General features: G+C 34.8%; 1 protein-coding gene across 1 annotated transcript in view; it reads right to left on the bottom strand.

The window, feature by feature from the left end:
- LOC149776034 (receptor-type tyrosine-protein phosphatase N2-like) overlaps nucleotides 1-23,901 on the bottom strand; it is a 520,769-nt gene that overhangs the window by 28,817 nt on the left and 468,051 nt on the right. Inside the window, exons 13-15 of the mRNA XM_089941917.1 lie at nucleotides 15,671-15,725; nucleotides 10,148-10,295; nucleotides 3,781-3,854 (exon numbers count right to left, since the gene is read on the bottom strand). Coding sequence (XP_089798043.1) covers nucleotides 3,781-3,854; nucleotides 10,148-10,295; nucleotides 15,671-15,725 — 277 coding nt within the window. The remainder of the gene's footprint in view (nucleotides 1-3,780; nucleotides 3,855-10,147; nucleotides 10,296-15,670; nucleotides 15,726-23,901) is intronic.

Below are 23,901 nucleotides of genomic sequence, written 5' to 3'. Positions count from 1 at the left end.
TGGCCAGCTGCATGCACACTACCTGCATCCTGTATTAACTGGTGGCCATCTACATGTACACTACCTTCATACTGTACCAACTGTTACTACCTGCATATTGTACTAACTGCTGGCCATTTGTATGTACACTGCCTGTATTAACTGGTGGCCATCTACATGTACAATACCTGCATATTGTACCAACTGTTACTACCTGCATATTGTACTAACTGCTGGCCATTTGTATGCACACTGCCTGTATTAACTGCTGGCCATCTACATGTACAATACCTGCATATTGTACCAACTGTTACTACCTGCATATTGTACTAACTGCTGGCCATTTGTATGCACACTGCCTGTATTAACTGCTGGCCATCTACATGTACACTACCTGCATATTGTATCAACTGTTACTACCTGCATATTGTACTAACTGCTGGCCATCTGTATTTACACTGCCTGTATTAACTGCTGGCCATCTGTATGTACACTGCCTGTACTAACTGCTGGCCATCTGTATGTACACTGCCTGTATTAACTGCTGGCCATCTGTATGTACACTGCCTGTACTAACTGCTGGCCATCTGTATGTACACTGCCTGTACTAACTGCTGGCCATCTGTATGTACACTGCCTGTATTAACTGCTGGCCACCTGTATGTACACTGCCTGTTTTAACTGCTGGCCATCTGTATGTACACTGCCTGTTTTAACTGCTGGCCATCTGTATGTACACTGCCTGTTTTAACTGCTGGCCATCTGTATGTACACTGCCTGTTTTAACTGCTGGCCATCTGTATGTACACTGCCTGTTTTAACTGCTGGCCATCTGTATGTACACTGCCTGTTTTAACTGCTGGCCATCTGTATGTACACTGCCTGTTTTAACTGCTGGCCATCTGTATGTACACTGCCTGTTTTAACTGCTGGCCATCTGTATGTACACTGCCTGTTTTAACTGCTGGCCATCTGTATGTACACTGCCTGTACTAACTGCTGGCCATCTGTATGTACACTGCCTGTATTAACTGCTGGCCATCTGTATGTACACTGCCTGTACTAACTGCTGGCCATCTGTATGTACACTGCCTGTATTAACTGCTGGCCATCTGTATGTACACTGCCTGTATTAACTGCTGGCCATCTGTATGTACACTGCCTGTTTTAACTGCTGGCCATTTGTATGTACACTGCCTGTTTTAACTGCTGGCCATCTGTATGTACACTGCCTGTTTTAACTGCTGGCCATCTGTATGTACACTGCCTGTTTTAACTGCTGGCCATCTGTATGTACACTGCCTGTTTTAACTGCTGGCCATCTGTATGTACACTGCCTGTTTTAACTGCTGGCCATCTGTATGTACACTGCCTGTATTAACTGCTGGCCATCTGTATGTATACTGCCTGTTTTAACTGCTGGCCATCTGTATGTACACTGCCTGTACTAACTGCTGGCCATCTGTATGTACACTGCCTGTACTAACTGCTGGCCATTCATATCTGCAAGTATCTGTATAAGTTACATACAAAATGCAGAGTGCACAGACCCAGATCTGCCAGCACATAAGCACTAGTAGAACTGAGTCTATGCAGTTTGAGCATGTTCAGTAGAACAAATAACCTATACCCTGATCTGTTGGCACATTATGTGATGACAGCTCTGGGTCTATGACAGATATGTGCATCTTCCTGCAGGGCATGGGCCAAATAAGTGATTTTTAAAACTGTGCCGTAAGATGTAAATAAGATGATTAAAGCGGGTAGCAGGCCAGATCTGGTCCATGAACCATAGGTTGCACATGCCTGGTCTATGTTGTTTGTAGTTGGACTCAACTCCTAAGTGAATAAATATGGTATGTTGCCATAAATGAAGGAACAAACAGACTGGTAAATGTAGTCCATATAGAACCTGCACATGGTCCAAATTGACAATTTTTATCTAATGACCAGAATCAAATCACTTTGTAAATCTAGTTAATTTATGAAGCAAGAAATTGATCCTGACCTTGGAAAATCTCCTAGGCATCATTCTCCATGTCAATTACAAGCTAGTGTGCCAGTTGCCACATGGGTATCTTATGAATGCATTTTGTGTATTACTATGAGACCAATATAAAACAAAAATGAACTCTCCCGAGGTTTTTCTGCCTAGCAATTAACAGCAAGTCTAGTATCATTATCATGAACCAAGACTGATTAATGAGGTGGGGATTACTTCTGGGCAAAGAACCTATAAATCTTGAAAAAGATCCGTCAAGAATTAGTCCCGAATTTCACTGAATGAGTTGCCTTTATGCTCTCAAAGTTGAATACTATCTGATACACAATCGGCTTGATTTCAGTAAGACTTAATCTACACACTTTTAAATGAAACAAACACAATTCATTTACAGTGAAAGTTAAATGTTGGTTTTCCTACAGCATGTTTTATAGCAAAACAGCTTATTACTTCTGAAGACAAATGTTTTATTTAATGTTCTATTGTCCAAATTTCAGTGTGTAAATGAGAGAGGGCAGTCTCCATGATGATCGGGAAGAAATGATGTGTATGTGATACAGTCATGTAGCAAGTTAAGAGTTGATTTCCATTCCAAGCATCCATTATGGTACTGATTTCCATTTCAAGTGTCATGATTATGGTACTGATTTCCATTTCAAGCATCCACTATGGTACTGATTTCTATTCCAAGTATCCATTATGGTACTGATTTCCATTTCAAGTGTCATGATTATGGTACTGATTTCCATTTCAAGCATTGATTATGGTACTGATTTCTATTCCAGGTATCCATTATGGTACTGATTTCCATTTCAAGTATCCATTATAGTACAGATTTCCATTCCAAGCATCCATTATAGTACAGATTTCCATTCCAAGCATCCATTATGGTACTGATTTCCATTTCAAGTATCTATTGTTACTGATTAACATTTCAAGTATCTATTGTTACTGATTTCCATTTCAAGTATCCATTTCTGGTACTGATATCCATTCCATGTATCCACTGCTGGTACTAATATCCCTTTCAAGTATCCACTATGATACTGATTTCAATTCCTTGTATCCATTATGATACTGATTTCAATTCCAAATATCCATTATGCTAATGGCTGCCATTTCAAGCATTCAATATGGTACAGATATCCATTTCAAGTATCCATTATGGTACTAATTTCATTACTTTCAACTTCTCTAAAGCTTTCACAAATGTATGTTGTTTCACCTTTAAATGGAATATTTAAGAAGACCTACTCTGTTCTGTAATTTATAACAGTGCTCTGAGTGAATCAAGCATGCTTAGAAAGTACAAACTGAAAACCCATAAATGCATGGAAAGATTATGAAGACCACTACACCTAACTGTCAAGTAAACAATTCTTAAAACATCTTCATAAAGTTTCACTTTCAACTAAAAGTCCAAGGAGAGAAAATACCAACCTTTCTTAAATTTTCTAGTCCAAAGAGAGAAAATACCAACCTTTCTTAAATTTTCTAGTCCAAGGAGAGAAAATACCAACCTTTCTTAAATTTTCTAGTCCAAAGAGAGAAAATACCAACTTTTCTTAAATCTTCTAGTCCAAGGAGAGAAAATGCCAACCTTTCTTAAATTTTCTAGTCCAAGGAGAGAAAATACCAACCTTTCTTAAATTTTCTAGTCCAAGGAGAGAAAATACCCACCTTTCTTAAATTTTCTAGTCCAAGGAGAGAAAATACCAACCTTTCTTAAATTTTCTAGTGCAAGGAGAGAAAATACCAACCTTTCTTAAATTTTCTAGAACAGCTGACTGAGTACTTACAATTGTGCTTGCATTGATATAGTCAGATCCGGACACATTGGCCGCACTCATCAGGACAACTCTGGAATGGTCATCTGCAGCAGAGAAGACATGAAGGTTACTGAAAGCATTAATGATAAGCAAAGATCCCATTAAGTTAGGGGCTTTGGGTGCTTGTGGATTACTGCTACTAAATAATTTATTTCACATAATAATATTAGTTGTTGGCTAAACTTGAACCAAAATTAATATGATTTTGTGTCATTAAATGATAATTTTTCTGTTTTTGATTCTCTAATATGCATTTCTACAACACATGACTGTTGGAACATATCTCAGTATACGAAACTCATTTCTACAACAGGATTAATGGAATATGCTTCAGAACAAGGTCACATCATTTATATGACAGGGTTGTTGGAACACACCTCACTGTAAGTTCACCTCATTTATAATGCCAATCACTTTTTGGACTCCCAGAACAGCATTATGAAAAAGGAAGTATTATAATTCAGCATATCTTCAATGAATTCTTGAGAGGAAATTTTCTGATAGTATTTTTTAATTTTGAACAGAAAAATGACTAAAGTGTTACCTCAATATAAAATACATCAAAATAACATGGTCCTGGATATAACACAGGAATGGTCATGGATCCCATTATACACAATGAATTTTGTTATTCCATGTTATATGCCCCAGTATAAGGTGATGGCACATAAAACACAGCACATTGTTATGACAATTGTGATAACTGTTACAGCGAGAAACCAGGGTATATGGAAGTTTGACCCACAGATCATTATTAATCTAGCATATCACATCAGATCACATTAAATATATCACAAGCAAATGTCTGGTAAATTGGCTAATAAGGGGTGTATAGGAAAGAAGGAATGCTGAATAATAGCCATACAAGAGAAGAAAAGCAACGGAATAACAATCATACAAGGGAAGAAAAGCAACAGAATAATAGCTAAACAGAACAAGAGCTAAAAGAAACAACTAAGACACAGCCACACAAATAAAAAGTCAACTGAATAACAGTCACACAAGAGCAGAAAAGCAACTGAAAAACAATCATATAAGAGAAGAAAAAGTGACTGAATAACATTCACACAAGAGCAGAGAAAGCACTTGAATAACAGTTATACAAGAGAAGAAAAAGTGAATAACAATCACAAAGAGCGGAAAAAGCAACTGAAAAACAATCATACAAGAGAAGAAAAAGTGACTGAATAACAGTCAAATAAAAGCAGATAAAGCAACTGAATAACAATCATACAAGAGAAGAAAAAGTGACTGAATAACAGTCACAAGAGTAGAAAAAGCAACTGAATAACAGTCATACAAGAGAAGAAAAAGCAACTGAATTACAGTCATACAAAAGAAAAAAAGTGACTGAATAACTGTCACACAAAAGAAAAAAAGTGACTGAAGTCACAAAAGAGCAGAAAAACCAACTGACAAACAGTTGGTCACTTGTGTCAGGTCATAACAACATATTATCAACAAATCTGTGCATTATAAATATGTTTTTCATAAGAGGTGGTCACTCATGTCAAATTATAACATTATATTATCAATAAATATGTGCATAAAGAATTTGGTCTTTCAAGACAGGTAGTCTCTCAAAGCAATAGTGTTTCAAGAAAGGATTAACTGTATAATTAATAAAGAGAGTACGAAACCTTTAGAACAATATATTATTTAAAATTATTGATAAAAATATTGGATGGTTCAAGTCCACAAGTTTGTTTTTTCTATATTTAATTTCTTTTTTAAATTTACAACTAAACCAAAAAGCATGTATTATACAAAAGACTATTAGCAATCAAGTGATGACAAACTTAATTAGATTTGTAATGTGGTGCATTTAGTACAATTTACAAACTTGTAAGTTATGCTCAGTTGTGATTTAAAAGTGCTATGTGATACATTGCAATTCATTTTCCTTAACTTGAAGGCAAATTTGCAAATTCTTTTTTTTACTTTGTTAATCTGCAAATGCTATCATATTTGTTCCATTATATAGCTTCCGCCTCTGCTTTTAGCCATATATACAGCAATGGATTTAATGATGTCAATTAGGTTAGAGTAATTTATTGGGGACTAAATGAAGATTTAGAGAAAATCTGTCCATTTCCTGGAATTCAAATTGTGTTTTAGCTTGGTCATATCCGGACCCAATAAAGCTGAGAACATGATATAAACACTACACTCTCCTCCAACACAGAAAAGTCACATTTAGAAAATGGCAGTCATTGTAGGAAGAGACCCATAGCATTTCTGCATTACAAATTTTAAAAACTAATGGGCAAACACAGCTACTATTAACTAAACTTAATGGGCAAACATACAGCTAGTATTAACTAAAACTAATGGGCAAAAATATACCAATTATTATCAAAAACTAATGGGCAAACATACAGCTACTATTAACAAAAACTAATGGGCAAACATACAGCTACTATTAACTAAAAATAATGGGCAAACATACAGCTACTATTAACAAAAACTAATGGGCAAACATACAGCTACTATTAACAAAAACTAATGGGCAAACATACAGCTACTATTAACAAAAACTAATGGGCAAACATACAGCTATTATTAACTAAAAATAATGGGCAAACATACAGCTATTATTAACTAAAACTAATGGGCAAACATACAGCTATTATTAACTAAAACTAATGGGCAAACATACAGCTACTATTAACAAAAAACTAATGGGCAAACATACAGCTATTATTAACTAAAAATAATGGGCAAACATACAGCTACTATTAACAAAAACTAATGGGCAAACATACAGCTATTATTAACTAAAAATAATGGGCAAACATACAGCTACTATTAACAAAAACTAATGGGCAAACATACAGCTACTATTAACTAAAAATAACATTTAAGCAAACTGGTGTGCATGGTGTGTAACATCCCTAACAAAATACACAATTTTTTAACTAACTTAAAACTGAAATGTTTGCAAATTTTGAAAATCATAAACTAGAATTATTTAGAGATGACATATCCCTCAGGTCCCATGTAGTTCAGCACTCTCAAATGTTACACTACTTATGCAAGAACTACAAGGTCGAGCACTCTGAAATGTTACACTACTTATGTAAGTACCCCAAGGTCCAGCACTCTCAAATGTTACACTACTTATGTAAGTACCCCAAGGTCCAGCACTCTCAAATGTTACACTACTTATGCAAGTACCCCAAGGTCGAGCTCTCTCAAATGTTACACTACTTATGCAAGTACCCCAAGGTCGAGCACTCTCAAATGTTACACTACTTATGCAAGAACTACAAGGTCCAGCACTCTCAAATGTTACACTACTTATGTAAGTACCCCAAGGTCCAGCACTCTCAAATGTTATACTACTTATGCAAGTACCCCAATGTCCAGCACTCTCAAATGTTATACTACTTATGCAAGTACCCCAATGTCCAGCACTCTCAAATGTTATACTACTTATGCAAGTACCCCAATGTCCAGCACTCTCAAATGTTACACTACTTATGCAAGTACCCCAAGGTCCAGCACTCTCAAATATTACACTATTTAAGCAAGTACTCAATGTTCCATTAATCTCCATTAATATATATTACATATGGTACTCCAATTGCCTCCAAACTAAATAACCTAGACTGTAAAACATAAAACCAAAACTAAACTTATGCCACAATTTGTTTCTTAGATAATGTACAAAAATGTACTGAATGTAGAACATTTAAAACATGCTTGAAATGTGAGTTGTGATCCAGAAATGAAACATTTTATGGACAGACTGATGTACCAGTGGAAGCTATAGTCCCTGTATTCTATACTGGGCTAGGGGAATACAAAACGTAAAGATCCATTTAACAATTCCTTAACATTCTTAAGGGACCCCAGATGGCAGTGTGGTGTAAAGTACACACCTTTACTGATCACTGCCATCTCACCTCTGTCTGCATGGATCTGAGTCTTGGGCTTAGCTAATGTATGTATGTGAGAGAGCTTGCCAGTAGCTTCCTGTGGGTCAGTGGCTCTTCCTGGGTTCTTCCTCCACCAAGTTAAACTGGCCTATCATGTATAACATATCATGTGCTGAAAAATGATGTTCAATCCACAACAACTCGAACAACAAGAAGTTAAGATTCTCATCACTGATTTGTCAACAACAACAAAAATATTCCAATAAATTAAACATTTTGAGACTTTCTGTAATTAAATTACAGTATTTCTCCTATGATAAGCTCACATGGTCAGCTTTTAATTCTTTCAGTGGGAAATGTGGTGGCTCATTAGGGGCAAGGTTTGCTCACATGAAGTTCAAATTATCCACTGCTTTTCAAAATTACAAACTGTCTGTATCAGCAAGAATGGACTGCAAACATCCAGACAGCAAATATATTTCTTCATTTATTTTGACTTTAAAAAATTTGAGTGACACCAGCTGTCCATTGTTAAAATTAATTTTCAAAATTTGTATTGGGAGCAGAAACATTTAGATACTTGATGAAATGGAAGCCTACAGATTACCTTTTATTACCTTTCTGTGACGTACTATTGCAAGCCACGGGATTATTAATCCACTTCACTCCTTTATCACCTGTCGCTGCTTGTGAGCACTCATAAACAAAAATGTGTCATCAACAACACAGTGTAACATATGCATCAAAGAAAGTGCCCTTTTTATCAATCGTTAAGTGACTATACTTGGAAGAGAAACTTAATGGGTCATTGAGACGGAATAAAAGATCATGTGTTTGATTAAGCAGGTTTAAACATACTCATGAGAAATGAGGAAATACATGTGACAGGTAAAAAAGGAGTGAAGCAGATTATGAACTGTGGGTTGCAACAATGTCATTCAATAGGCTTTTCTTCAGCAACTGTATTAAACTCCAGTTAAAAAGAGAGACATTGTTCACTGTTGAAACTGAAAACCTTTTAAAACAATGAAGATAATATCTCAATGATAAGATCAAATTTACATTGCAGACACTAATGCTTCAAGTTTGGGTATGGAAATGTGTTTTCAGAACCCAAGAAAATCAGACATTCTGAATGCCCATAAATATGTGAAAATGATGCAAAAAACATTTGTAAAAGAGTTAAATAACAGAAACCAATTAAGTATTATACTTGTTATGTAACGCATCTGACATCTCATAAATATTTACCACAGTAGACAGCTTGAGTTATGGCAAACACTGTATGTAGTTAAAGTGACAAAACAGTAAGCAGCAAGGTAGTGGGAATTACTGATGCTAATGTCAAAAATTTAAAAATGAGCAATTCTAATAAAATGAAAGAATAGATGGTTAACCTATGTGAATGTCAGAGTTTCAAAGTATGTTATTAACACAAGATTTTTCTTCAGTGTGGAAAACCATGTGCTTATGGTAGAGATCCAAATTCTAAACATACAGATGAATATGTCAAAATACAGAAGTCACTGGAATTCACTGTAAAAATGGTCAGCGATGTTGAAAAAGGGTTTGAAGAAAAATAAATGAGTGAACTCAAGGAAAGCATAGATGAGTTGGAAGATGCTTGAAAAAGGTACAAATGTAATATACTAGCAAGGGTTGTTAGAAGAAAATGTTTGACAGGCTGTGCAAAATTAATTTATCAAAGATTTAATACTGCATGGAGATATTGTGAAAACCAGCAAGACTGCCAACTACAGATCTGTTTACCTGACAGATGTCTATCAGTAGTTTTCAAACGTTCTCAACAAGATTTTCGATACCTGTCCATAGTTTGCCATATCAATGCTAACAACCGATCTAACAAGAACAGTTTTGGAGAAAATCACTGAGTATGGTTATTTCATTTATCACTGCTATCCCCATACATGCTAACCCCTTATAAGTGTTACCTAAGTGTCCAAAGAAGTGTATTGGAACATAAAAAGTTTAATATATGAAAAATGTATATTTAATGTTGCTACTAATTGAGACCGTCAAAATGTTTGTCACAAATGGCAAAATCTACGTGTATGTGGATTTGTACCTGAATACAAACTCAAAATATACTGAAAATTATTTATATACAACAATTGCTTCGACTAATCTATATGTTTAACTTTCACAGAGTGATTGTAAAGCCAAGTTCACAAATTTGCAATGTGCAAGACAATACCTGAGTGCCGTTTTACATCACACATGGTCTTTGCAAATTGTTAAATCACTACTGATTTGTCCTTTTTATGATCCAGCATGTTTCAAAGTCTGACATTATTCAGTCATATAACATTAACATGTCACACTGAAATTACAGCCGATACCCAAACAGTACCTTTAACCCCCCTCTACTGATAACCTCCAATTCTACAAACTTTCTTGCTCTTAACTGTACTAAACGTATTTCATAATTTACTTACATGGCAGAATGTCACTGTATCTGTTCTTGCGTGCATTGGCAGGGTCTGAGGCCACCTTAGTGCTTGCTGGGTCAGCCTCGTAAGCGCAGAGTGCCTCCCATTCCTGGTCAAGGCGATCTTTGTTCTTCAGATGATCTTCCATATACGACTGTCGAGATTATGTATAGTATGAAACAAGCACAAATTGATCTGAGCAAATTTACAATCGGAATCCTGGCATAAAAAAATGTCAAAAAAATGAATAAAGTAAAAAAGAATAAATAGAAAGCTAAAAAAGAGACATGGTATGATCTTTACCTAAAGATGGTAAAACCGTAATTTGAGCAGGCCATTTTTTCTATATTAATAATGTTTTAATCTTGTTACATCCCTATGAAAGAAATGTCAATTTTACTTATAGCATGATAATTTTCTATGTCTGAACAAATAAATGAGTAGTATAAGTACTCATGCCTTGGAGGGCGTTAAGATTATACTATCTATATCTGTACAAAAGACATAATAAATGAGTAGTATAAGTACTCATGCCTTGGAAGGCATTAAGATTATACTATCTATATCTGTACAAAAGACATAATAAATGAGTAGTGTAAGTACTCATGCCTTGGAAGGCGTTAAGATGATACTATCTATATCTGTACAAAAGACATAATAAATGAGTAGTATAAGCACTCATGCCTTGGAGGGCGTTAAGATTATACTATCTATATCTGTACAAAAGACAAAATGAATAGTATAAGTACTCATGCCTTGGAGGGCGTTAAGATGATACTATCTATATCTGTACAAAAGACATAATAAATGAGTAGTATAAGTACTCATGCCTTGGAAGGCATTAAGATTATACTATCTATATCTGTACAAAAGACATAATAAATGAGTAGTATAAGTACTCATGCCTTGGAAGGCGTTAAGATTATACTATCTATATCTGTACAAAAGACATAATAAATGAGTAGTATAAGTACTCATGCCTTGGAGGGCGTTAAGATTATACTATCTATATCTGTACAAAAGACAAAATGAATAGTATAAGTACTCATGCCTTGGAGGGCGTTAAGATGATACTATCTATATCTGTACAAAAGACATAATAAATGAGTAGTATAAGTACTCATGCCTTGGAGGGCGTTAAGATTATACTATCTATATCTGTACAAAAGACATAAAATGAGTAGTATAAGTACTCATGCCTTGGAGGGCGTTAAGATTATACTATCTATATCTGTACAAAAGACAAAATGAGTAGTATAAGTACTCATGCCTTGGAGGGCGTTAAGATTATACTATCTATATCTGTACAAAAGACATAAAATGAGTAGTGTAAGTACTCATGCCTTGGAGGGCGTTAAGATTATACTATCTATATCTGTACAAAAGACATAAAATGAGTAGTATAAGTACTCATGCCTTGGAGGGCATTAAGATTATACTATCTATATCTGTACAAAAGACAAAATGAGTAGTATAAGTACTCATGCCTTGGAGGGCGTTAAGATTATACTATCTATATCTGTACAAAAGACAAAATGAGTGGTATAAGTACTCATGCCTTGGAGGAGGTTAAGAAGATACTATCTATATCTGTACAAAAGACATAAAATGAGTAGTATAAGTACTCATGCCTTGGAGGGCATTAAGATTATACTATCTATATCTGTACAAAAGACATAATAAATGAGTAGTATAAGTACTCATGCCTTGGAGGGCGTTAAGATTATACTATCTATATCTGTACAAAAGACATAATAAATGAGTAGTATAAGTACTCATGCCTTGGAGGGCGTTAAGATTATACTATCTATATCTGTACAAAAGACAAAATGAATAGTATAAGTACTCATGCCTTGGAGGGCGTTAAGATGATACTATCTATATCTGTACAAAAGACATAATAAATGAGTAGTATAAGTACTCATGCCTTGGAGGGCGTTAAGATTATACTATCTATATCTGTACAAAAGACAAAATGAATAGTATAAGTACTCATGCCTTGGAGGGCGTTAAGATGATACTATCTATATCTGTACAAAAGACATAATAAATGAGTAGTATAAGTACTCATGCCTTGGAAGGCATTAAGATTATACTATCTATATCTGTACAAAAGACAAAATGAATAGTATAAGTACTCATGCCTTGGAGGGCGTTAAGATGATACTATCTATATCTGTACAAAAGACATAATAAATGAGTAGTATAAGTACTCATGCCTTGGAAGGCATTAAGATTATACTATCTATATCTGTACAAAAGACAAAATGAATAGTATAAGTACTCATGCTTTGGAGGGCGTTAAGATTATACTATCTATATCTGTACAAAAGACAAAATGAATAGTATAAGTACTCATGCTTTGGAGGGCGTTAAGATTATACTATCTATATCTGTACAAAAGACATAAAATGAGTAGTATAAGTACTCATGCCTTGGAAGGCATTAAGATAATACTATCTATATCTGTACAAAAGACATAAAATGAGTAGTGTAAGTACTCATGCCTTGGAGGGCGTTAAGATTATACTATCTATATCTGTACAAAAGACAAAATGAGTAGTATAAGTACTCATGCCTTGGAAGGCGTTAAGATTATACTATCTATATCTGTACAAAAGACAAAATGAGTAGTATAAGTACTCATGCCTTGGAAGGCGTTAAGATTATACTATCTATATCTGTACAAAAGACAAAATGAGTAGTATAAGTACTCATGCCTTGGAGGGCATTAAGATAATACTATCTATATCTGTACAAAAGACATAAAATGAGTAGTGTAAGTACTCATGCCTTGGAGGGCGTTAAGATTATACTATCTATATCTGTACAAAAGACAAAATGAGTAGTATAAGTACTCATGCCTTGGAAGGCGTTAAGATGATACTATCTATATCTGTACAAAAGACAAAATGAGTAGTATAAGTACTCATGCCTTGGAGGGCGTTAAGATGATACTATCTATATCTGTACAAAAGACATAATAAATGAGTAGTATAAGTACTCATGCCTTGGAAGGCATTAAGATTATACTATCTATATCTGTACAAAAGACATAATAAATGAGTAGTATAAGTACTCATGCCTTGGAGGGCGTTAAGATGATACTATCTATATCTGTACAAAAGACATAATAAATGAGTAGTATAAGTACTCATGCCTTAGAGTAGGTTAAGAAGATACTATCTATATCTGTAAAAAAAAGACATAATAAGGAAGCAAATCCAAAGAAAAATCCTAATGATCCTGTGTAAAAACCAACATTCCTCTAAATAAACTGAATAAACATAGACTTGTAATTTGGCCTCAGTTATTTCCAGCTATGTTGCCACCAGCATTTTTGCTGTATTAGTCAAAACTATGTCAATTAATGAAGTACTGAGTGTATGTTTGAAGTGTCACTAGGCAGTACTGTCATTTTCAGCCATTATGTATAAGTTGGAGGAACCTGGTGAGAGACTGTGCAATTATATTGTTGTGCTTTTTGTACATGTGTGTCAGATTCACTAGAATGAAAGTTTCATCGGTTGTGTTTTACCAATATTTTACATTATGTTTCAACATTTTACAATTAACCTATTTTTATGCCACTGAGCATACTTGTATTTTGGAATGCATTAATGGAACAGATAAAAGGGTCAGGTGGGTGAAATCAAACTGGCAAGACAATATATACCTATCCATGCAATCTTGGTCAGAATCCTTGCAGCAAGGATTAATGAGTATATATGCAATAAAAACAGAATAATAATGCTTTAAATCACCCAACAACTGTTTTGTTTCAATAACATTAATTTCCTATATGGCATACCCTGATGAGAAATGATCATTTAAATAAATTAAAATTCATAAACCTGACAGACAGACTTGGTAGTAACAGTGTTTTCTTGAGTTATATTTTGGTAATATATGGGCATATTTGTTTATGCTTTCTGCATGATGACTGTTTTTATAGATAAATTGTTACATCTGCAAAACTGTGCAAATTATTTATATAATCTGCTTTGCTAGAAAATTCAATATCACCATCATGACAGAATACTCCATTTGGCAGGAATGATGCATTGGTGGCCATAATATTTTTTGTTGTATATATATTTTGTAGTAGTTCCATAAAGACAAGCAACATATTTTAACGACAAGCAATATCCAAGCCACTGAAATGAACATTAGACACTAGTTGTAAATCTTTGAAAATTCACTGAGCTGCATGGTAAGTATTGCGACATACTCCTGTATTGTCACACTTTAAGCAGCAGTTCTAATGCATCACAGACAACCCTAAGATTGCTGTATATTTGATCAGGTATACATTTCAAGTTGAAAGTAAGCAGAAGGTTAAAACCTGAAAACCTTTTTAAAAAATGCACCTTATGTCTGTGCAAGTGGAGTTCCTTCATTTGATATGTTTATGTTGTACGCTATTTGGGAGCAGTTTATAAATTTGCAATAGAGGGAACATATATTCATTCATGTTTCAGAAAGTTTTAAGTGCATTATTGATGCAGTTTGCATATTCACGGTCTGTCTGCAACAAGTATTTGAGATATATCCCTTAACTTCAGCAAATTGATCTGTGAAGCTATATATATATATATATACATATATATATATATATACATACATATATATATATATATATATATATATATATATATATATATATATATATATATATATATATATATATATATATATATATATAAGAATAGATGGTATGTCATTATTTTTAAAAACTGAAATTAATCCAAACCAATATGGTACAACAATAATGCAAAAAAGTGTGTATCTTTAAGCCAAAAGACAGGCTCTTGTTTGGAATCCATAAAAAAATAAACATTTAAGCTTACAAAAATTAATAAAACCCGCCAATAGCTATATGGTACCTACATTATTTATTGCATTTCTAATTATTGACATTTTGGTGGGGTATAGATTGGTTAAACAAAAGGATTGCAATCGATAATGTAAATGTATGTGTGTGTGTGTGATTTGGATTTTTAATGTAGCTTTAATAATTTTTCAGTCAATATGTCCCACCCAGCTACATTATTTTGACACCAGGCCGACCAGTCCCAACACTAACCTCTTAATGCTGAGTGCCAAGCAAGGCAGCTGTTAGTACCATTTTTAAAGTCTTTGGTATGACTTGGCCAGGGTTCGAACCTGCGACCTCCCGCATCTGAGGCAGACGATTTAACCCCTATGCCATCAGAGCAGTCAATAATGTAAATGTGGATTCTTTCAAGATGCCTACTCTACTGGCAAAATATTCATAAATATTCATCCATGTCCCAAGACATGAAAACTGGATCACTGTGACCTCATTTTGCCCATGATGATCAGCACCCTCAATAATAATGAATAAACCCATTTAGTTTCATAAAAGTATAATTGTGACAATTAACAGAAACTGAGCTAAATTAAAAAACAATGATGAAAACATCAACAACAACACTACAAACAAAAGTGATAACCTGTATGTTCTGAAAGGGAGATAAAAATAGAGAATGAATTAAGATGACTTACCAGAACAATATGGCCTGTGGAAATGTCCATGTTGGACGTGACTGGCTCCTCGCTCCTGGAATGGGGTAAAAATATAGTTTCAGTCTTGAATCCATGAAGTTTATAATAATTCCAACAGTCAAAATCAGCACAGTCCTTTCCATCTGACTTGGCAGCCATATTGTTTCAGATAAAAGCAATATTCATGTTCTGAAACTGTTCCATCTTATACAAGTCTACAAGAATATTCAACTTTGTCATCTTCTGGTAAAGAAAAAAATGGTCTTTGTACTTAGCACTTCATTTCATGCAGAAAACTATCAAGGGAATTATCCTGCACCTGCCTATGGTAATTATGATGCAATATGTCATTGGTGACTTTGTGTTTCCGACCGACCTGATGAAAACACTTCTGTACATTTCGATTTCAACAGTAGAAACAAATCAGTCAACCCAAGACAAATAATCACTAAACTGCACATCTTGCATTCAATATTTAAAAAATCAACATTTTTTGCATCTTCTTAAAGTAGCCATACAAAGACACTTGTTGTTATTTTCCAATTCATAGTGTTTTGTGATCCTCAAAAAATGCTCTGTACAAAAACCACTTGCAAACTTGCCTAAAACAAGAACATCCGAAAGATAGTTATGGTGTCTTAAAAATAAATGGATGTAAATTAGGTTCAAATAAAGAGAAAACAAATCCACAAAACAAAAAGTCAGTTGACTGCAAGTGACAGCTTTCTGCTGTAAGTCAAGGATTTTGCTTTTTACTTTACATGTGTTATTTGTACCACTATAAAGATTGTATTTGTTTATTTGCTTTAAAAGTTTTGATGTATGTTCTTTATTTGGTGTTACTTAGTAAATGTGTGGATAAGTATCTCCAGGCTTTTGTTATCAGAGTTTTATGTAGCATTCTGATTCCCGACTTATCATTTCCACAATTCTTATTCAGCATGCTTAAGCTTTTTTGATTCTGTTTTATTACTAGCAACAAAAAAAAAAAACAATGTTGTCAAGCCAGGATTTACAACTTGGAGAAATCAGATGCTACAACATCAAGCAGCAAATCTGTTTATAATGAAGCAGAAAACAAACATGATGTGTGGTTACATTTGCTTTTAAGCTTTTCATGCCATTAACCACTATCCTGAACCACAATTTATTTGCATGCTTCTAACGCACCACAAAGTCAAATTAAGTCTATATTATATGCTTTCCCTTTAACAGGAAATAACTGAAGTGGACCTGCATTTCCATACACTAAATTGACAGACATAACCACATTCCTATTTGCTATTTCCACCATGAATAAATAAAAACTCACATGCCTGTTTACCATAACTATTGTTGTAGCCAAATTTTAACACACTCAGGAGCTACAACCAAATATTTTGACAGATCCCACTGCTGCCCCCAAAACTTTACCATATCACACCGCTGTCACCAAAGTTTTAATATATCCAATTGTCATTACAAAAACTGTAACCTATCCCAACACTGCAACCAAATGTTTAACATATATCACTGCTTTCTCCAAAACTGTAATACATCCTGCTGCTGCCACTAAATTTTAACATACCCCAGCTGCTACAATTTTTATAATATATCCCACTGCTGTCACTAAATATCTACATGTTCTCTCACAAGTACCAAAATTCCAATATATCCCACAGCTGCCACCAACATGTAACATGTCCCACTTTTGTCAACAAAAATAAACATACTTGGCTGCTTCTATTATATTTTATTCCACTGATGTCACCAAAATTAAACAGATCCTGCTCCAACCAATTTTTGACAAGTCCCACTGATGCCACCAAAAATCTCCCAAATGTAAACACTATCCCTCAGTTGCCACCAAAATTAAACATATCAAACTGTTGCTACCTTAATTTTAACATCCCACCATTGCCACTGAACTTTTAACTTGACCAACTGTTGACAACAAGATTTTTATCTACCCCACTGCTGCCATAAACTTTAAATGTATTCCACCACTGCAACTAAATTTCAACATGTAGCCACTAAGTTCAACATAATGCACTACCACTAAATCCATTTCATCATTATCCCATTGCTGTCAGCAAAATTTTAACATATTCCACTGTTACCACATTTTTAAAAATCTACAACAGCAACTATCAAAATTAAACATATTTCACTAGAGGGATCATTCCCAATATTGAATGTGAATATTGTATTAAACCAATCCCACTGCTTCCAACAATGCCACTATCATTGTATCCCATAACTGCCACAAAATGCCAACAAATCACAATGCAGCAATCAAACTTTTAACACATCTCACTGCTGCTCTTAATTTCAAGACAACTCAGTGATATGCCACCTGATTTTTAACATGTTCCACTGATGCCATTATCTTAATACTTCCACTCAAATCACAACAAACTTAACTGCTCCCACCAAATTGTTAAAAATATTTACATTCTGGACAATGTATCAATCTACTGCATGCTTAGTATCTTGGACATAAATTACTATTTTGACATAAAACTGTTCATTGCTCCATTTGGTCCCTCTGCCACACATCTATCTTCATCTTTCTAATTTTTGGTTCAAATAATATTTGATATTCCAACTGAAAATTTTCCATCTGTCAAGCCACCCTTCCAATGTTTCCATTTTTATATTGACTGATACATATGCCTGCACCATCCCCAACTACCCATTCTAATTTACTTCTCCCAAAGATACCATTCCAATTCAATGAACCATTAACCCCACACTTTCATTATTGGTGCAGGAAAAGTACATTGTCTCTATGCAACACATTGGGCATTTAAGAAGAACTGTAAAAAAATATATAATGACAGTAGATGATATGGTTTGATTTTGGACTGATTTAATGCATCGCATGCTGGATGACTGAATAGACTGCACTCCTTGCGAAATGTAACCTAAGATGACTAATTTCATTGGCAGACATAAATGTTGTACTTGTTGTGATTAGACTGGGCACTAAAAAAGATCAGGAGTTACAAACGAAGACAAGATGAAATCCTCAGTGAAAATCCTGCTGCATTTATTTTGAAAACAGTTTACTGGGTAGAAAATTTGGAATTAAATGTCAGAAATTAAATACAAGAGAGGGATGTTAGATCAAGCTGAGGAAATAATAATCACTGTAATGAAGGGTCAATGACAATGGAGGCTGATAATGAAATGGTTATATTTTCTGGAATAGACAATAATACATAAGGTTATTTGTGACAATGTTTTTTCTAATTAGTTACACTTCTTGATATATTATGGATCATGAGGCCTAAACATTTTAATCTAGAATGAACATTGTAATCTTATTCAAAGTTGAACTCAAATGGCAACATTCACTCAATGGTTAGAATGCCAGACTTGTAACCAAAAGTTGCAGACACAAATTATACCAATGGACCAGCTCAGCTTGTCAACTATGGTGCATCCTTGGGCAAGGCAACGAACTCCAACTGCCTGATCTTTAAATAACCTACTTGTATTGCTGGTAATAAAACAAAACCTAATTCAGCCCTCCAATACTATAAACATGTACTTTTCTAATTTCAGCCCTGATAAATGTATCCCAGTTTTTCCACAAAAGTCCAGGTTCCCAAGTCTGGTCCATATCTAACATCACTGCCACCAACACCTGTTTGGGTATATTGGGGATGGATGGGGTACATGTTTTTTATCTTTTCTTTTTCATGCTGTTACTAATAATAATAATGTCAAGACTGTTGTGAGTTTGAAGTCACAACTTGAATGCATATGCATTGGGTAATACTAACAAATCATGCAGGCTAGAGAACCTTTCTTTAGTGAGAGCAGCTGTTAGCTGATACATTTAAAACCCTACTTGATACCAATGATGCCTTGGGGGCCAATGAAGCTGTCAACTCCTTATTTGGATGGTCTCATGATGTGACATCCTGGACCTGGAAGACATTGATTTTCCTACTTCACATTACACTATAAGCCAGGTTCTCTGGCTTTTTAAAAAATTCATGAGTTGAGGGAGTGGGAAAATGTCTTTACAAGTCAAGAAAATTAGTGTTTGACAGTATCAGAAAAATTATGATCAATGTGTACATTACGGTCAGGTAAACTGAAAGAATATAAGCTACTTTATCATATGAATTTAACATTTTCAGATATATAAAGTGTACAATTTGGACATCATCAATACCAGTTGAAACAATTAGCTTCAGGCTGTCATAATTTTGAAAGCTGTGAAATCTAAATGTTCATATATAAAGTTACTGTGCACCTTGCCAATGATGCTTAGAACAAGCAGATGCTCCCACAATGAATATTGCCATATAGAATCATGCAAAAATAGGAAGAAATAAAAAAAAAAAAACTCTCAACATTTTGATAGGATGTGTATGGATTTCTCTAGAAAATTGATCAGGAAAATTCATCGAAAAAATCAACAGATCATTATGACACAATGATCATGCTTATGTTTAATCACATTCCATTGAAAGTTGCAAGAGCTGTTGCGCACCGATTTTACAATGGACGAGTAAACAGCAGATGAAAGAACATAACCAGGTCAATGCCATTAATTATAACTCATGCAAAAACATGATTTGTCAGAACACAGAATAACCGCACCTGTACACCAAAGACAATATTATCACTTGTATGCCATACAGAATAGTCTCACCCTGTATGCCAAAGATAGAATAGCCTGACCCTGTACAACAAAGATAAAACAGCCTCACCCTGTACACCAAAGACAGAATAGCCTGACCCTGTACACCAAAGACAGAATAGCCTCGCCCTGTACACCAAAGACAGAATAGCCTCACCCTGTACACCAAAGACAGAATGGCCTCACCCTATACAGCCAAGACAAAATAACCTCACCCTGTACAACAAAGACAGAATAGCCTCACCCTGTACACCAAAGACAGAATAGCCTCACCCTGTACACCAAAGACAGAATAGCCTCACCCTGTACAACAAAGACAGAATGGCTCACCATGTACACCAAAGACAGAATGGCCTCACCCTGTACAACAAAGACAGAATAGCCTCACCCTGTACAACAAAGACAGAATAACCTCACCATGTACACCAAAGACAGAATGGCCTCACCCTATACAACAAAGACTGAATAGCCTCACCATGTACACCAAAGACAGAACAGCCTCACCCTGTACACCAAAGACAGAATAGCCTCACCCTGTACACCAAAGACAGAATGGCCTCACCCTGTACACCATACAGAAAAGCCTCACCCTGTACACCAAAGACAGAATAGCCTCACTCTGTACACCAAAGACAGAATGGCCTCACCCTGTACACCATACAGAATGGCCTCACCCTGTACACCATACAGAATGGCCTCACCCTGTACACCAAAGACAGAATGGCCTCACCCTGTACACCATACAGAATAGCCTCACCCTGTACACCATACAGAATGGCCTCACCCTGTACACCATACGGAATGGCCTCACCCTGTACACCATACAGAATGGCCTCACCCTGTACACCATACAAATAGCCTCACCTTTACATCAAAGGCAGAATAATATTATTTGTATGCCCAAGAGATCAAAACCTAAACAAGATAGAATATTGTTCCAGTTTATAACGAGGCATCACATTTTAACTTTTTCATCTTAAAGGTCTGGCATTATAAAACTCACTGACATCAGAGAGCAAATCTTAAATGCCAACTTTAACCTTCTGCATAATTTGCAAAAGTGAGCAAAATTTGGTAAATATTGTATTGAATAAGAGCAAACACGTGCAATTTAACGCTAAGAAATGAAATTCAAATGCACAATTCTTTCAACAAGCAATGAAAAAACCATAAATCCAAACTTTAACCTACTGATGACATACATCGAACCTTAAATACAAACTTTAACCTCAAACTTTTCCCGTAAACTGCAGAAGTGAGTAAAACTGGGTGAAAAAGAATTAAATAGGACCATGCACATTATTTAACTTAGTGATCAAATGTGTTAAAAAAGGCCAGGCAGATACTAATGAAAACACAACAATGAAATTTAAATGCTTTCAAACCTCAAACTTCATCCCGCTATCTAAATCTGTCATCACTGACACTGACAGGGTCACTGCAATAATTAGTGCTATCAAATCATTATGATCAATTATTTCTGCATTTTTGGATCAGCACAGGTTCCCATTAAGCCCCGTTTTTTGATGTACGGGAACTTTACCATAATAATGTGTCTAATCAAGAGGATTAATATGCATACGATGCAAGTTACACGTTTTTGACAACAGAAAATCTCAACTTTTGCAAATATCTTTTGCAGAATATATTTGAAATGCAAACTTCTGTCAAGCCACACTAGCTCAGCTAGTATCATGTCCAGCTTGTAAATCCAAGGCATGTTGATTGCCGGTTCAGTAAACACCCAGTTAGCACTTGTTAGTTGATCCAGTGTGTCTTTAAAAAAGGCCCTTGGCTCCCATTTCGTTGATAGAACATACTGAATAATGTCTTATGAGTGCCATTAAATCAACTAAGCAGCCAACTGTAATGGCTCCCAATCATGCACAGTTATCCTGTGACAAGAAATTTTATTCAAATTCTGAAGCTTTCTGCAGTAAACTGAAATCCAACTCGAACATTATGTGCATACTTTTGGTCAATACTGTCACTGATTTTAACAATTTGGTGTTTAAATTAAATACAGTAATCCATTAATCTGAATACTTCACTGCTCCATCAGTGTTTTAACATGCAGGTGTCAATCAAGTTTGGTAATATTCATAAACATACTTTTCTGTTGATATAAATTCTTTCCAAATCCATCACTGTGAAAACGTTATTCATAGAATGGGACTTGTACACAGTACACATAAATGCTATCAGTCATTCAGACTGCCTCCACATGTTTAAACTACACCTAATATCACAGCTATTATGACCATTAGTGTACCAGTCAACTGCATGCCTAAGCTATGGCAAATTATGTGAAGTTTATTTATAAATGTAATCTACTACATTAATCTCAGAGACGCTCACATAAAAAGAAACCATCGTCATGCACCAGTACTCTAATAGGGGCCGTACATAATAATACACAGTCGTCCATGCGTAACTGGTTCAATGGAATAAACAAATTGTATTTTCTCTGGGGTGTGTGCATAGTTATTAAAAGCAAGTTACACTTTTAATTATGCTAACATCAGTCAGTCTAAACGTCAAATATTATTTTTATGGATTAAAATGGTTTAGTATACTATATCTACAACTGACAAGCAAATTATATTGAGGGGAGGATTTTCTGATGGTTGATAATTTGAGGATGGTTGTTTATCTTTTCTGAGCTAGTTTTAGAGTCAATAGACTTGCATAGCAGTCTGGACTAATGGACTAATGAACATGGCTAAAGAACATAGAAAATCTGTTAACTTATAAAAACTAATCTGAAGGTACTTTTGCATGCTAGGTAAATATTTATAACATTCCAGAGTTCATGCAATTCAGACAGTTTTTGTAGAAATCTCTCCCATTCTACCTGGGAAGAAATGAAGTTTCCTATTCATCCAATGTCTGTCTAGTAATTGACAAACATATGTAACATAACTTAAGAGTTAAAATTATAATGCTAAGAAAGTGAAAAGGTATCAAAGTCCAAAACAAGATACCACTCTGACATTTAGCAAACAGACACCCCTCTGACATTTAGCAAACAGATACCCCTCTGACATTTAGCAAACAGATCAATCCAAGATAAGCTGAGAGCTTGTTTGTTTTTTTCTCTTTCAAGCATGGTGATTTATTTAGACTATCCTGAAGCACACAGATAATAAGTCAGTCATATTTTACAAGTTATACAAAGCTTAGTGTAAAAGTGCACATTTTCTATCAGTAATGAAGGCTATATCATGTCCCCTTTCAAAACTGTACATCAAATGCTTATTTAAATTACACCCCCAAAAATATATTTTAAACATACACCTACAAATTCCTATCAAATATTACATTACACAAACAAGATGCCTATTAAATAAACACCCAAAATGCCTATTAAATAAGCACCCAAAAATGCCTATTAAATATACACACAAAATGCCTATTAAATAAACACCCCAAAATGCCTATTAAATAAACACCCAAAATGCCTATTAAATACACACCCAAAATGCCTATTAAAAATACACACACAAAATGCCTATTAAATGTTCACACACAATACCTATTAAATATACACACACAAAATGCCTATTAAATAAACACCCCAAAATGCCTATTA

Source organism: Sinohyriopsis cumingii, chromosome 18 (assembly GCF_028554795.1).
Source record: "Sinohyriopsis cumingii isolate HCF-2022 chromosome 18, ASM2855479v2, whole genome shotgun sequence".
Lineage (NCBI taxonomy): Eukaryota > Metazoa > Mollusca > Bivalvia > Unionida > Unionidae > Sinohyriopsis > Sinohyriopsis cumingii.
This window is presented reverse-complemented; position numbering and strand designations above follow the sequence as displayed.